This window comes from Colletotrichum karsti (genome assembly GCF_011947395.1).
Source record: "Colletotrichum karsti strain CkLH20 chromosome Unknown Scaffold38, whole genome shotgun sequence".
Classification (NCBI taxonomy): domain Eukaryota; kingdom Fungi; phylum Ascomycota; class Sordariomycetes; order Glomerellales; family Glomerellaceae; genus Colletotrichum; species Colletotrichum karsti.
In genome coordinates, this window is record NW_024065938.1 from 105010 (window position 1) to 121695 (window position 16686).

The following is a 16686-nucleotide window of genomic DNA, read 5'->3' on the forward strand; positions in this document are numbered from 1 at the left end:
ATAGGTAGGGTAGGTAGGTAGATGGATGGAAATAGGCGTTTAAGCATCGATTAAGCGAGCGGCTTGGCGTGTGGCAGCTTGGCTCCGGGCCGTCGTTGCCTCTCGATATGATGCGGCTTATTGGTGTTGACGTCGGCGGGAGTTTATTGCGTCCGGAGCCGGGGACGGTGCTCAGATTCTTATCTTTCTGTCTGCTGAATTGGGTTGCCCTCGATTGTGGTTTGATTTTCTTAGGATTTTGGGGTTCAAGCTCATGTTAGAAGTGTCGTTGTTGTTTGACAGGCGGCTTTTGTATTGAGGTCCTACCTAGTACGTAGTCGATTACACTCTACGCCGGAAAGCAGTAGAAGTTTGGCTTGCAACTTGAGACCAGTATCATCCGTACTCACTTCACCTCTGCACGAGGCGGATCATTCCAGAGCCGTTCGGGAATTTAAGCTTGTGTTTAAGGGAGGATGCTCTCTGACTCGTCATCTCCTCTCACCACCACTACCTCCGTAGAGTTTCGACATCCCGGTAGACGATCAATCAAGTTCCCCTCAGGTTAGACGCCTTTGGAAGAGAGGGAGGGCCATTGCGCAAACCCGACCCGATTGATTGCCTTTCCCGCTGTGAGGCCGAAGTCTAAATCGGCAGAGCCGCTTGTTTGAGCTGCCGTTCTGTGTTTTTGGGTCTTGGGGGGGATCCTGGGATGGAGTCTTCCGGGGTGATTCTTCTCCGGTGAGGAGGTCTTTAATAGGCCTTTCTGAGGTATTAGTAAAGCAGGCTATTAGACGTCTCATGGTGCTGTATACCTAAACCTCTAAAAGATGTCTGTCACAACTTATTTATGAATCCTCCTTTTTTTCGGTTTTCGGAAGGAAGTGATATGGTATAGTTTATCCTGGAGTACCTAGTGTTAGGGGCGGGACTCGGGTTGTGGGTTGGGAATCGGGAAGGGAAGTCGTCATGACACGCCAAGCGTTTTGGGAGGGTGGGCGCTTTTGGTGTGGTGTCCAGTGTTTTAGGACGCTCTTTTGTTTATCGGAAGGGGTGTTTTTTTTCCTCTAGGAAAAGAAGGACTTCTCCGGGGGTTGAGAGGGGTGGAGGTTATAATGCGGGTTAAATCCCACCACCCGCGTGGTGTCGCAGCTGGAGGTTTTTGCTGAAGGGGGATGAAATAAAGTTGAGGAGGGTGCGATTGTCAAAAGCTGGAAAGTTTGGATGGCAGATGTCAAACTCAACATTTCACCAAACGCAACGAACGACGCACGGTAATTTTCTGCACGAAAAGCCTAATCATTGGATGAAAAGAAACAACACTACAACGACGAACTACTTTCTGAGGAGGTTATTGAAAGGGGAAAAACGACCACCGCATGGTCAGCAGCACCTCACGATGACGCGCCCGGCGCCCACCACCACCCTGCACCACATCGCCGTCCTCGCCCTCCTCTCCACGCGGCTGCCGACACTAGTCACGGCAGAGGACCTCGACGCCGAGGACGTCCCGCCCGAGTGCGCGGCGCTGTGCGCGCCGATCGTGCAGTTGACGGAGCGGTGCGAGGCGCAGACGGAGGCGAGGTTCGGGGATGTCGGGAAGAGATGGGGCAGTTCGTCTACTCGCTCGGGGACGGCAGCGTCTTTGGAGAAGCAACGGAGGAGGAGGGCGATGGGGAGGAGGAGGAGGAGGCAGGCGGAGAGCGATTCCGACAGCGACAGCGAGGACGAAGGAGGGGGACCGCCGGCTGCGGTGGTCGCGGCGGCCGCGGCGGCGGAGAGGGATTGTGTTTGTGGGGAGAGGGGGTTCGATGTACCCGCGGTGATGGGGTCTTGCGCGGTTTGTATCGTGGGGAATGTCACGGCTGTGGACGCGAATGAAGGTGAGTTTTCGATGCGTTCTCGGGGACAGTTCTGTTTGCGTGAGGGATGTCGGTGCTGACGGACGCGTGAATCAGATATTAAGGAGATCATGGGCCAGTGCGGCTTCAACATCCCTCCACCACCGCCGCCGCCGGCCTTCACCACGGCGCCCGCGGCCGCGAATCCAGCCGCGCCGGTATCGAGCGCGGGGATCTCGACGTTGCCGCCGTTTTTGCTGGCACCCGAGATATCTTCTTCGCCATCTTCATCTTCAACGTCTTCCCTCTCAACCACGACAATACCGCCGGTGGTGGTGGTGCCGACGCCAACACCCACCCAGCCGCCGCCCGCCGAGACTCCGGCCCCGCAGGTCCCGGCTTCGCCGACGCCGGAGCGGTCGATTACGCCCGTGACGGTGTTCGAGACGCCTTCGTTCCGGACGCTGCCGAGTCTCGTTCTGCCGAACGATTTCCCGCCTTCGAGGAGTGATGTGAAGAGCGGCGGGGCGTCTGTCAGACGTGGTGGTGGTAGGGGCGGATGGGTGAGGTTGTTGGGAGGGGGGTTTGTTGTGGTGGTTGTTGTTTTTGTTTTGGGGTAGGGGGTTGGGCGTGGACTTTCTTTTGGTTTGCGTTTAGATACCCTCATTTTCGATGTTTTGACTTGGGATGTTTTAGAGGAGGATAGACGGAGGGTGTGGTGATTGGAGAGAGCTGCTGTGGTGATCTGGTAATGATAGAATAGGAGGTTGTCTAAGGTATTGTGATTCTGCCGAGTAAGGTAGTTAGATGAAAGGATTCCTGGAGCGGATGGTGGGCTCTCTGAGTTGCATGTTGAGCTGTCTTTGGGTACCTGTGGTGCTAATACGCATGGGAATCATCTCCAAGTCGATATTCAACTCAAGGTCACTTTCAGTCGAAACCTAGCATGACGTGCACGTATGGATATCTGATTTGTGATGCAAGATCGTTGCTCAAGGTAAGGTATGGTACAATACATGCACCTAGGTGCCGTAGCTTTTCGCCGTTCAGAGCTACAGCAGCATTACTTCTTTTCTCACTCGAGAGCTTCGTCCATCGTGCTGGCACTTTTGTTCAAATGCGGTATAATTTTCGGGGGCTAAAGCTCATGACTTGGATGTATATTGGCGGGCGGGTGTTGCTTTACGCCCGCGCTGGAAGTCCCAGCTCTGGTACCATTAGCTACCTATTCATACCGAGACTGAGGTCGTCTGTTTAGGCAGTCTATCTACGATGTACTAGAGGCAGGGCTGTGTTGAGTGAGGTATGAGCTACAGCCGAACGGCCGGTTTATCGTCTGAATTAAAACATTACCATGCTGTCTAAATGCAACCTGTCTATCACAAAACAACCAACCAACAAGAACGCCAACTAAAAACACAAGGGTATATTAAAACCAGCAGCCCGTTTCTCGATTGTACACCGACGCTGCGCGCATGAATTCCCTCCTTCCTTCGAAACTCCAGTGATGCCGTGCAGACTCAATTCAGCAACGTTTTGCAGACCCAAATGGTGTCCCCAGGGACTTCGAGTGCTGTGTGGCAGGGGTGTTGCTATCGATCCAGGGCTTTCACAGGTGATGAGATCAGCCAGTGTCACTATCGTTGTGGGGTTGAGAGCCACCCGGCGCGTCGGTCGTGTTCGCGTCGTGGGCTCGTGGACTGTTGACTACAGAATCCATCTAGTCAGCTTCTACTGTTAAAGGTGTGGTTTGTGAGCAGGAGGCCAGCCCCGTCATAGGCGTGTCGTTCTCAGAGCCAGCGCAGGTTGCTTCCACGAGAGAACACTCCGTGCACAAAGCAGAGAACAGGCACTTACAGCTTGGTACCGAAGACCACCTTCGGGTTTGTGGACGCCGATCACCTGGCTCTCCGTCCCCAACGGGAATCATCGAATTCACGGGCCTCTCCGAAACCGACAAACGTTCTCTCTGTGCCATCGACGGGCATGGGCCGGCTTGGTCATGGTAGGCGTCGGTTCGGGGCCCGGACGAGGCCATGGTTGCGTGATGGGCCCGCGTGGCTGGCCGCTCGTCAGACCCCGCATTGAGGTCTTCAGGGATACGTCTTGCGGGGAGGTCTGGCAAGCTCATATCGTTGCGAACTTGTGGGTTCCCCGCCTCCAGATCGGAAGGATCTTGCCTGCGCCTGTTCCACGCCTTGCAGGTGAACCATAGCGTTGCAGCACCGAAAACCAGAGCCGGGATGCCGAATACGATAGTGCTAACAGTGTTGATAGCTTCCAAGGAAGGGCCGGGAAGACTTGTTGGTGTTGATGTAGCGGACGTAGCGGAAGCAATGGAAGACAGCACTGCAGTACTCGACATGTCGGAAGCTGTGATAGGTTTCGTTTCTCAAGAAATTTCGGAGTGCTGAATAGAATAATGTAGATTGGCTTTAAAATACTGCGAAGTAGAGAGAATTTGAAGATCAACCCCGTTAGAACTTGGGACGGATGAAGAAGCCTTTATAAAAGCATACATTATGACCTTCTCTGAAGACGCGACACCTTTGCTGGACTGAGTTTGGACATGGGCTGACGGCTTTGCAACTATTCCTAGCCAATCCAAGGACTCTTTCTTGGGTTTCTGATGATGGTTACACGTATGGAGGGGCTTTGCACCTCGGGGGTTGTTAAATGCCAGTAAAATGTCGTCACCGGGCTCTACCCACCGACTCTGGCATCTCAAAATGTTAGCACGATATGTATCCCACTGTTACTGCCCCATGGTCTTTCACATAATCCTGATAACAGTGGAACCTTGTCCACGCTGATGCCCGAGTAGGTGTAGCTATAGAATAAAAGATGACTTTGGCTGGGCAAGTTGCCGAAAGGCGGTGGACCACCAGGGGGCGTGTGAAATTTACAGGGGCGTGGTACTCCGATCAAGGGCGTCTGGACGGACTATCCGTAGACACGTTCTCGCGGAAGTCTCAACCTGTTTCTCCGTCTGGAGTCCACGTCCTGGACCAAAAAAAAAAGCTTATATAACCCGCTTCACGATAGACAAATCTCACCGTGACACCTCAGAAATCCGGACCAATTCACGACGATGATCAAAGGGCTTGCAGCGGCCGGAATTAACGGAGGGACGAGAAAGCTTGCAGAATCGGAGGCACGCCCTCCATCCCTGGCATCCCGTCCTCATCTCGGGCTGCCCTAGGTATCTAGAGGCAACGTCCCGCAGATATCCTGATCTAAGGTAGGCACACATAGGGAAGCGCCGCGCGGCCGCATGAGTTATCTGCTCCGGAGGCGTTAGGTGGCCCCGAGGTTCTGCTTCAGCATCGGCGGAGGCTTCACAACCCCATATCGCCGCCGCCATCACATCGCTCATTTGACTGTTATCAACACATTCTAGGATTAGAGCCTTGATTCAGATTGTAGGTGACCCTCTAGATGATGTTTGTGGAGTACGTCACCGTCGATGAAGCCTCCACCCATTGACGATTAAGCCGCCAAGAAATTCGATCACTGAGTGTCTGGGGAGAAATTGAGGACAAAAGAGAAAAGAACCTACGAAATCGCCAGGTTGTGAATGAGGTCACTACAGATCCGTGCCCCGAGCTCAGAAGATACAAATAGTTTGAGTCGGCAGAACTTTTGAATAAGCCACCGAGATACCCCTCATCCCACTGGCCACATCAGAGGTTCTACATAGGCTCTGCTCAGCGATCGCAAGGTATCCGCCGAGGAAGACGTTCCGGACATAACGAACATGATGGCAGTTCTGGCGGTAGACGCTTGGCAAGAATTGGGTGGGACAGGCAAACGTCGTCACCCTGTCCGGCAACCAGCGGGACCATTATCCGGACGTACGAGCCTGCGTGTTTCAAGGGCACAAGCAGTTTCTAGATGGTTGGTGAGGAGGGTTCGTAGGCAACGCGGCGAGTGCTCCAAGGGCCTTTATTTTTTCTTTTTTTTCTTTTTCCCCGAGATCAAATGACCCGGTAGCCACGCAGAAGCTACCTACCTACCTAAGGTAAGCTAGAGTCCAAGGAACCCCGCATGTACAGACGGGCAAGTAGAGGCCTCCCGTTGTCGACGACTTGGGCCCGTGTTGGTAGTGTCCTTCCGGCTGCGTGCCGTTGGCTGCTGCAACACCCCTTTCCAGAAGGCCTCGGCCTCTAGGGCTAACCTGCAAACAATCAGGTTTCGTCGAGCCTCTCGCAGGCTTCTAGACAGACGTTGTCCTCCGGCACGATGTGCTCCACTAAACAGACCCTAAACATTCTAGAAGGATGCTTTTTAAGGTTGAATGCTATGTACTAGGCTTGAGGTTGGCAGATGACCATGAGTCGTTGGCATTTTCCACCCTGGTCGTTCTGACCCAGAGAACCTGGAAGGGATTCAACAATGGTATTGTGTCTCAATTGAGGTCCGATAACGAGCCGTCAACTCTACTTCAATCGCTGTCTTGATTTAGGCCCTGGTGATGGTAAAGGATTTTCACGTCATTGGATGGATGGATAAGCAGATCACTTCTTAGCTGATCACTTAACAAACGGTCTTGCGAACCTTGTCACCAAACTTGAAGACTCGGCCAAGAAGAAGCAATCGAAGCTTTGTTTGTTACCCCGGATTATTAACACACACTTTTCAGTGCCTGTGTCGCTGCAAAGGAGTCAACGAGGCGGCCACGGAGATGCATTAAACTCGGCGGATCTGCTGTGGCACAGCCATTTTCCCTGGCTAGGAGCTGGAAGATGCAGGTTGAGTTGATGCCCTATGAGAATGCAGCGCTCCATTCTTTTGCCGTTTGTGTCTTGCATCAATGCAACCTCAGTCTTACTTGTGCCTCAGCTTCTCTAACCCGCTTGAGATCGACGCAGATCTGCTCCAGTACAGGCTTCATAGGGCAGACTCATCGCTCGTACCTACCTATCGGACGTCAGCGTATCGCAAACGATGCTGCCTGATCCCACGGATTGGACAAGCAGGCCAGTTTCTCGGTAGCACATAGTGGGACGGGTTGAAGGCCCCTGGTCAGACACATCACAGATTATGCTTATTGTTGAGTCTTTTCTCATTTTAACTAGGTCTTAACCTCTTCATTTTGCTAATGATAGTAGTCCAAACCAATTCCTTCTTCTACGTTTAACGATGGCCCATGACGCTCCGCATCGAAGCCAGAGCCGCAACTCGGACGATGTGTCGCTGGCATCAATTCCGGCTCCCACCCCGGGTATTGCTTCGGTGGCAGCCATCAGGCGAAAACCACTCAACCGGCCTAGTCCCACCGACGTTCCCGACGATGCGAATCCCCGTTCGCCGTCGCTGAAAACAACGAGCAATATTGGCTACACGAACATACGCGGATCCGACAAGCCGTCAGAGAAAGAAGCGGCCCCCAAACGCCCGCCGGTAATGAGGTACTGGTCGTTGGAACTGGCGTCTCTGGCTCTGGCAATTGGACTCATGGCGGCCATGCTGGGGATTCTCATCCGCGCAGATGGCAGACCGACCAGCGACTGGTCATTCCCGATCAACATCAACTCGCTCATCGCTATACTCTCAACCATATACAGGGCCTTGTTGTTAGGCATCGCGACGGAGGTCATTTCGCAGTTCAAGTGGGTTTGGTTCTGGTCCAAGTCATCACCGGCTCGACCCCTCAGCCATTTCAGCGACTTTGACGATGCGAGCCGTGGCATATGGGGTGCGCTGAAGCTTTGCAGAGTGGTGGCTACTCACAGCGTATCATCCTTGTTGGCATTGATCGTCATTATCTTGTCCTTTGCCGCTGGGCCGTTCATCCAGCAATCGATCAATGTCATCACGCGGACAGACCAGCTGCCCGAGAGGAGAGCCTCCTTGCCCGTGTCCTATATGGTCGACGGAGGCGACTTGTGGTACCGCTCTTCCATGAGCGGCGTCATGGCGGAATGGAACTTCCGCCCTCACGTCCGTGGCCTCGTCTACTCGGCGCTCTTCAACCCTGGTAGCAACGACACAAGCATCGCCGCGGAGTGCTCCACCGGAAACTGCACATTCTCGGCCCAACACTCGGCCGTGGAGGTACCGTCATCAGCAGGAGACGTCACGCATGCTTCCATCGGAGTTTGCAGCTATTGCAGCGACCTCAGCTCTCTTGTCACCGCTGTGAACGACACTCATGTCGGATTACCCAACGGCATGGCCGTTAGTATCATCAATCCGGATGCCATGCAGATCAAAAACGACGACGACCTGTCTTGGGCCGAGGGTATCATCGACGACCAAAAGATTTCACAGATCATTTGGGCCTTCGCCAACATCACTATCTTAACGAGAGGAGTCCCAGACGATACGGACCCGAAGAACCTCAAATATGCAGATCCCACAGCATATTCTGCCGTGTCGTGCTCTCTCGTGCCGTGTCTGAAGTCATATTCCGCTGCTATCACCAACGGCAAGTTGACTGAGACGGTGGTCGAAACGATGCCTATGTATCCGGACGGAATTGACTACCCCGAGTCAGACCCATACACGTTCTCGTCGGCTGCCAGCCCCCTCCCTCAAGTTGTCTGGAATATCACTGCTGTTCAATCGCCCTGTCGCGTCAATGGCTCCGTGTTCGACATCATCAAGGAGAATCAGAACAGCAGCATAACCGATACCAAAGTCAGAATTCTGTCTCCTTCAAATGGGCCAGACTACCTCCCACAAATGGTCCCAGGTTCCTGCACATTCCGTATGAGTGGCTTCATATACAGGATGTTCAGTCAGCTTTACCAGAACGAGATCTTCTCGGGCAGCTGTAGTTGGGATCGCCGCCAAGGGGACGCCGTCGACTGCAGGAGCAAGTGGTGGCTAGGGCTGCTGTGGGAGCAGAATAACGCAACAGTCGAGTCACTAACCACAAGGTTTTCAGACTTCGCCGAGTCGATGACGAATCAGTTCAGGTCCGGCTTGGCCAGGCAAGAGGGCACCGAGTCCCGGGTGTATGGCAGGGCTCTGATGGATCTTACGTACATTCAGATCCAATGGCCTTGGCTGATCCTGCCTGCGGTGCTCCTCGTCATCGATATCATCTCATTTGGCTGGGTTATTCTGAGAGGCTTGAGGCATAGGAAGGACGAGGTCGTCTGGAAAAGCCACTCTCTGCCACTGTTGTTTTACAAGGAATTGTTCGTCACGTCGGAGGGTGCGAGGATAGAACAGGGGGACTTGACCGGCATTTCAGATGCAGCAGATGGGCGTCTAATGACCACGTCTGAGATGGAGGCGGTTTCCAAGAAGGTTAAGGTCAAGCTGCTACGAGGCGGGACTTCAGGTGCTTCTTCTGTGGAGGTGGCATCTCGCACAGCCAGCCTGAGGCAAAGAAGCTTGCTCGAGCAGCCCTCAGATAATGATACGTTGCTTGGACGGGTTTGAAGATTTCTTCAGCTGATGGTCTGTGAAAGGAGTCGATAGAGTCTTAGTTGCTAAAAGGAGTTCAGCACATATATAAGCTTCTTATTCAAGTACATTGGCTTCCTCAAGACGTGTCGCTATCCAAGTCGCACAGTGTTACCACTCAGAAACGTGTTAAACTTCCCAAAGCAGTCTATTGACTCAGTAAGATCTTGTTGTACGGGTGTAGTGGTTCAAGCAAGAAGACTTTTGGGAGGGCGGATTCCACGCGATCTCCAACTGATCTGTCTTAATAATGAAACACGACGGTTATCCACGCGATGGGCCCGCGAACTTCTCCTCCAGCTTCTAAATGTATCTAGCGATGTGAATCTATGCCTCAGTATAGACCGCCAGTAGGCGGTTTGGCATTCAATTATCCCACAAAAGTTTGCTGGTTGGATGTCCTCGATCGAGGGACGACTTTCTGAGGGCAAGGGAAAATAGTTATATCGTAATGAACGAAAATTCATAACGAATTCTGTTGATCACTAAGACCAGCTTTTCACCACTGGCGCCGATAAGTAGCCAGAAAACCCACCACCTGTATGGATCCAATGTTTGCCAACGTTCTCGTCAGTTGGCGAGCTTCTCTCCAAGACCTTTAACTCCGGCAATCTCAACTCATGGCCAGCGACTCTCAACATCATACCCTCCCCGCGTTCAAAAACCATACCAATGGGCCATAATGGTATGTCCAGCTCAATGATGGAGCCCGCATCAACTTTCTCTGCTTTATCGTGTCCATAGACTGGGTAATCATGGCCAGATTTGATCCGAGAGACACGATGACTGGCCCGGAGCATGCCATCACACCCAAGAAACTTGGCGACGTTTGTGTCGTCGACTTGTTCCCCAGGTACAGGCACGGGATAGTTCAAGCTGGTCAACAGCGTCCCGTCGATCCCGATCTTTCGGATCTGAATATGAATATCCATGTCATCGTGATCGTCGCATGAAATGAACAACTTGACATATGGATATCCTGCCAGCTCCGTGTAGTCATCGAAGTAGAAAGAAAAGTTGGCGCTGTCCGTAAGGTGATGAGACTCGTAGGAACATTTGGCCGACACAGCAGGTGGCTGCGCCGTCAAGGTATTGCTGGTGCTGTCCAGAAAGAATTTGCGGTACTCTGTTGCTGGAAGAGGAAAAGAAGGCGCTTCTTTCTCAATAATCGTCTTCGCAATGCTTCGATCAAAGGCTAATAGTGATAGCCTGAGCCTTGGGGTTTCCTCCCAGCCGGTGTTCATTCCCTTGCAGTACTTATCGAAGAAAGCCTGCAACTCATCCACGTGCGCTCTTTGATAAAGGTCATACCACTCCTGAGTATGATGAACCCTAAGCCATCTTTCGGATAATACAGACTTCTCGAACGTTTCGAAAGATCCTCTTGAGTGAAGCAGAGTCGAGTAAGATGCAGTCAGATACATCGGAACTTTGATCTTGTCGACAGGTATGACCTTTGTTGCCCAATATTCGTCGAGGAGTGGTCGTTTCTTCGCCATTGCACTCCCATCCTCTGCACCATGCATGCCCGTCATAGTCTGGTACAACATTGGCATGAAGCCGCCTCTCGGGATGCCTCCGCGGGCCATAAAATCTTTATAGCCGTCAGTCGCAGCCTCCCACGGCGCGATGGCCTTCAGAGCGGGGTGGGGATTGCGTGCGGCAACGTTGATCTGGGAAATAGCAAGCCACGAGTTGCCTGCGGTGGCTACGTTGCCGTTGCACCATGGCTGCTTCGAGACCCAGTCGATGAGATCGTGAAAGTCATGGGCCTCTTGCTCTCCCCAGAGTGCAATATTCCCCTCGGAAAACCCTGCTCCTCGGGCATCCGGGTTGATGATTGCGTAACCCCTTCCGCACCAATCCGCTGGATCTGGGCCTTCAAACTTGTTATACCCCGACGTGTCGCCAGGCTGAAGGCCGCAGGCAAAAGGTCCCATGTGCTCGTAGGTTTGAAGTGCTAGCTGGGGGGTTAGGAAACATTATAGACAGGAGACAAGATTGTAGCGTACGATTTGCCTTTCCATAGGGACTCCACGCAATGATCCCAGGTACGGATGATCCATGTTCGGAGGTCGCAGGCCGGAAAACGTCGGTGTAGATCTTGGTACCGTCCCTAAGTTGGACTTGCACGTCACGGTCAAAGATAGTGTCGACTGAAAAAGGACGCTGTGGAGGAGTTTTGCGATGTCCCAATGGCAATGTATGTCGCGCCGGTGCGAAGTCCTCGGGCTTTCGAAGTGGGAAAAACTCCAGATCAGGAAATCGTCTCTTCAGATCTTCCATTGCGAAATATTATCCAAAACGATTGTTGACAATCTGGTTTTTGAGATTCCCGGCAGAGGTCAGAACTTATACGAATTGTATGCATCACTGCGCGCTGACGTCACGAGGTTGGACCCGCGAGTACCGATAGTCTCTCCGTCTGCTGACGGAGGGCGCCATAAAAATTGACTCTTTGTCCCCAAGGCCGGAGATCCTTCAACACCGCCTATTCCGGTTGCTGATAACTATGGGGTCCTGGCTGTGTTAAGCAACCAAAGAAAACTAGCAGACATCACTGATCGATCTTAACTGAAGTTCTGAGTAAGGCCAATTCGTGTTTCTAACTAGTTTCCTCAAAGCGAGGTTGGATTGCTAACCGATCTACCCGGTGCTCAGTTTGCATCGAAAGTGCTTCCAAGATGTATGTGAGGTTTGGTTTGGCCCAAGCCACCGCTCCAGTTATCAAGCAAAGCGTCCATCTTCTCAACGTCTAGTCCATCCACGACTTGAAATCCAGTTGGCTTTAGTTGACCATCCTCTATCAGACTGGGCAACACGGACCAAAACTCCTTCGTAATATCCGGGTACATCGTTGTATGGCACAAAACCTGGTTTCGAACATAGCCGGCGGTCTTTTGCCCAATTCGCGAGTCATCGACGGTGCCCAACTTGACCAGCGCTGCGAGAACGCCCTTCTTGTGGTTAGAAAGAGCCCTGGCGCCCAACGTCTGTCCTCCCGGACCACGCCCAACGCAGTCCACGGCGTATATCAGATCATCACCGACTACTCCCCTGATCTGGCTTTCGATCTCAGATTCTTCCAGAGTGCGTTCAATGACAGTCGTGGCCCCGAGGTCCTTGAGTTCGGACTCCCTCGCCTTCGATGCCACCACGATGATGTTCCCAAATTTGGCCAGTCGGGCCAGCTGCACACCAAATTTGCCCGTAGCGGAGCCGCCACCGATAATCAGAATCGACTCTGCGCTGTAGTCGCAGTCCTGCCGGCGAGGGCCAAAGGGACTGTGCAAGCCCAGTCCAGTTTCGTGGAACAACGCAAACACCATGGTCATGGCATTCAGCGGGAAAGTCGCGGCTTCGTCCGCGCTGACGCCTTTCGGCAGTGGAGCCGATTGCCAAGCCGGCACCACGCAGTATTCCTGAGTGCCGGTAGCGTCCGCAGATAATGGGTTTCCGAAGGCGAACACCCGATCGCCGACCTTGTACTTGGTGACGTTGCGGCCAAAATCAACGACTTCTCCGACGAGATCCACTCCGAGAGGCGAAGGCAAGTTGTGCATGATGAAGGTTCCGATGCGTTTGGCGGAAGCATCGTGAGGATTCACTAGGAATGAATTAGCATATTTGGCGCCAAAGAGATCGTCCATACCTACATCCAACGATCGATACTTTCAATAGGATCTCGTCTTCTTTAGGGGTTGGAGTTGGCCGATCAATAAACGCGGGAGGCTGCCCCACTGTATGAATGGCAAGAGCTCTGTGGGTAGACATGATACTGATGTTGTGCTTTGTGGTTGGATTGGTGTTGTGCAGTTGCGTTAGTGGCCTGGGGTCGAGTTCGTGATGAATTGGTGAGTAGCAAAGTGGACATGGAACGGGATGAGCATTCATTTTTAAATCTTTCTTCGAAGACATTGCGCTGTCGCATTTCAATAATTACGATACCTATGAGTAGATTTCAAAGCATCAGGTAAACAAAGATGCTTACATTTGAAATCATGATCATGTCCATGTTTATTTCCACGGAATTACGCACCTTTGAATCGTGTACGCCACTGCAAAACACAACTATTCAACTTGGCTCACGATCCAATGTGAGTTGACAAATTGTATCATGGCGGCATGGCCCAAGGCACAAGGTCTTACACCGCTAGCTTACCCTGAAGTTGAGCTGCTCCTGTCGTGGCAGAGGTGCACCCACAGCTCGGCTTGAAAATGATATTTCTGATTTGTGAACTGAGAATTTATCAGCTATTGACTATGTATCTCGGCAGTGCGTCCTGGAAAAGCGGTTAGACACTGCTTCAAAGAGCCGGGCACGTGCCTTCCGGCAGTTTAGATCACTAATCTTAGGAAGGTAAGAGAACAAGAGATACCCTCTCATAGGTGATACTAACCGCATACAGTCATTACTCAGTTAATCACATATCCCACTCTTGGCAAAGATTCATGTTCATCGAGAAACCAAAAGTTCATTTCGGCCTGTGAACTCAACGATCGACTGGCGGAGTCGGTGTTGATGATGCTGATGATTGTGGCAACATTATTTTGAGAGGATAAACATTCGCTGTAGAGCTTTGGCATCTTAGAAGCCTACATAGAAATGTTTTCAGAACGTTAAATAAAGTACGTTTTGTTCCTCAGTATACTGAGATTTCAAAAGAATTAAAAAAGAAAAAACAAGGGTTGCTGTAAAATATTGTACGGCGAATTTCTGTTGCTGATGACCGTGGCCGCGTTGAAGGAAACCTTGAGGCCCAAGGCAAGTATTCACTGGACTATCTGAGTTACGCTACATCAATTACTATTGAAAAGCCCTCATTTGCACAACAACTCCATCGAACGACAACATCATCAGGTAATCGGTGTGAGGGACTAGTGAAACGTTAGTTCAGCAACATTGATCCAAGTTGTGTCATTTGCCTCAACTAACCTCATCTTTGGTGACATTTATGCATGCGAGCTTAGTGAGATTCGAGCACGGCGCATCCGTATTGTCTCCCGCCGAATTTCAAATCCACTCAGTGCGCCTTTATTTCGAAAGCACCGTACAAGCAAGTCGTCATCGTCAAATTTGGGCACCATATCCAGAGGTGTATGCCCCCAAATTCCACTGACAGCGTTGATGTCCCCTCCGGCCTCAACGATGAGCACTATAACGGCCGTGAGGGACTCCTCATCCAGCCTCACGGCGTGTCCCAGCCGAGAGGACGTTTGCTGCTGCATCACTAGTTGTCCCTGACTGTCCGCCAGTATATGTAAGGCTGTGTTGCCGCGAGCATCCCTGACATTGGGATTCGTCGGTGTCTCGCGGAGTAGGAACTCCACCACCTCCGCGTCGCCGTAGATGCACGCCTGGTGCAGCGCGTGTATGCCCCCCTCCAGTCGGGTAATGAGCGAGGCGCCGGCGTAGATCAGCATCCTGGCCATCCGCCTGCGTGTGCCCGACTCGTCCCGCCGGATCATTCCGCTGGTCTCTTCTCGACATCCGTAGGCCCTCCTGAGCTCGATGGAAGACACCAGGTACTCGTTGGACCAGTCGCGGTACGTACCTGCTTTCAAGGCGAAGAACAGCGGGTTCGCGCCCATGTTGGGGACGCCTTGAACTCCTGCGGCGCCTACGAGACTCCATGTCCACTGCGTCCTCCGTGTGCTGATGACCTCCGTGTTGGAGTACTCAAACATGGCGCGTTGACTGTAGCAGATGCGCTCGGAATCCTCAACGCTGTTTATACCGTCGTAGTCTCTCCCGATGGTGCCTCTCCTGTCGGCGTCAGCTCCGTTCAGCAGTAGCATCTCGACGGCGTCCTCGTGCCCATGATATGCGGCCCAGTGCAGGGCCGTCAGCGGGGTATGGAAGCTCCGCCTGCCGAACTGGTCAGTCCGGCAGTGATGTCTGCAGCTGTGGAGGCCGGTGTGGTCGTCCGTGTTGACGTCGGCGCCGTAGATGATCGACTTGAGCACGCCGCGGATGCTGCCTCTCTTGGCGCTCAGGAGGAGCGCGGAGGAGCGGTCCCTTTTTACGTTCTCCTTGTAGAGGTGTGGTGTGACCAAGGCGTACATACGTTTGCATGTTGCTGCGAGGGATGCTATGGATTGCCACGGTGTATTGATTTGTAGCTTTGCTTCATAGACGCGGCGTCGATAATAGTCTAACGAGTCGTCGCGGTGGGCCTCGAACTCTCCCGGAGGCCCGAGAAGGTATTCGAGTATGGTTATAACCAGTTCGACGGGTAACGATAGCATTCCAGTCTTGACGTTCAAAGTCTGCATCTTGGAGATCGCCGGATGTACCGGATCAAGTATGTCGGTCATCGTAGTGAGATATTTGGAAATCGGGGGTATTTTCGTATGTAAATGGGTTGGCTGAAATAACGCTTGTGCTTCTTCGTTGAAAAATTGCTATGCCTCGATACAGTTGCAATTCGCTGTGCAATACAATGCAGCCACCCTTATGTTTTCCTCTATCCAATATCTCGGCATACTCTACGGGCACGCAGTTAACATTAAATACTCTGAAAGAATGAAACTCTGCCCTGATAAGCTTTCGCTATGCCTCGGCGCCTATAGTTGTGAATCCTGATGTATCTCTGGTAAGATGCGATCCATAATGGTGACTCCTCAGCCAGAACTTAGAAACAAGACGGAAGATTCGGTGGGAACTTGGGTGCAGAAAATTTACACCAAACCACACGGGTACCTATGACAACATTCGTCGACAAGGCAGCAAGAAGGCATTGAAGTGTGCGTTTGTAGCTCTCAATTTGTACGGCAGATTTTCCAACTCTTAACATAACATCAATTTCTAGCTAGCTTACGTAGAAGCTTGAAGGCTTTTGTTAGACAGGGAAGCCTCGACTTCGAAGAGGTTCAGGGCGTGAAAAAAGTGCTTCGCAATTAATTAGAGTTTCGGCTCCGCGAGTCGAGGCAGGCTTATTTGAACCTCCAAAGTGACGATAATGACCAAGCGGTGCAAATACGGCACAATCTGTTTCAATTTCTTTGGGAGGACGGAAGAGAATGAGAATTTGGCAAACTGATTCGGCGCAGTAGTGCGAGTCTTTGGAGTGGATTAACACATTATGAGGCTATTCCCACGTAAGAATTGCATACAATGGACAGGAACACGGCGCACGCCATGTGGATTCAGAACACAGCGAACAGGTTTTGTCGGATTCTAACATAATAAATACACCATGAGTCGCGGCCACGGCAAACAAATTTTCATAGTGTGTGTTTCACAATTCAAATGTTACAACACAATCACATACTTCAATTCGGCAATGTCAGATTGACACTCGAAATGCGATAACATGATTTCCTTCGCTGGAAACCAAGAAATCAAAGCGGACTTGATGTCAACATGTTCTTCAGTTGTGGCGACGTCCTGTTTCCAAGCGTCGACGGTGTCACCGTTTCCAAGAATTTCAGCAAGCCAAAGGCA

General features: G+C 52.0%; 3 protein-coding genes across 3 annotated transcripts; 2 read left to right on the forward strand and 1 right to left on the reverse strand.

The window, feature by feature from the left end:
• Positions 1–1378: 1378 nt before the first annotated feature.
• CkaCkLH20_10124 (uncharacterized protein) lies at positions 1379–2331 on the forward strand (the record flags this gene model as incomplete). The annotated part of the gene is made up of 2 exons (XM_038892838.1): positions 1379–1862; positions 1961–2331. 2 exons carry the CDS (start codon positions 1379–1381, stop codon positions 2329–2331), a joined length of 855 nt encoding a protein of 284 aa, XP_038741758.1.
• Positions 2332–6962: 4631 nt separating this feature from the next.
• CkaCkLH20_10125 (uncharacterized protein) lies at positions 6963–9215 on the forward strand (the record flags this gene model as incomplete). Its single annotated transcript, XM_038892839.1, has 1 exon — positions 6963–9215. One exon carries the CDS (start codon positions 6963–6965, stop codon positions 9213–9215), a length of 2253 nt encoding a protein of 750 aa, XP_038741759.1.
• A 594-nt stretch (positions 9216–9809) lies between these two features.
• Positions 9810–15557, reverse strand: CkaCkLH20_10126 (alpha/beta-hydrolase; the record flags this gene model as incomplete). The annotated part of the gene is made up of 6 exons (XM_038892840.1): positions 9810–9856; positions 9910–11199; positions 11252–11355; positions 12072–12846; positions 12896–13028; positions 14295–15557. The coding sequence occupies 6 exons, from the start codon at positions 15555–15557 to the stop codon at positions 9810–9812; spliced, it is 3612 nt and encodes a 1203-aa protein (XP_038741760.1).
• Positions 15558–16686: the final 1129 nt, after the last annotated feature.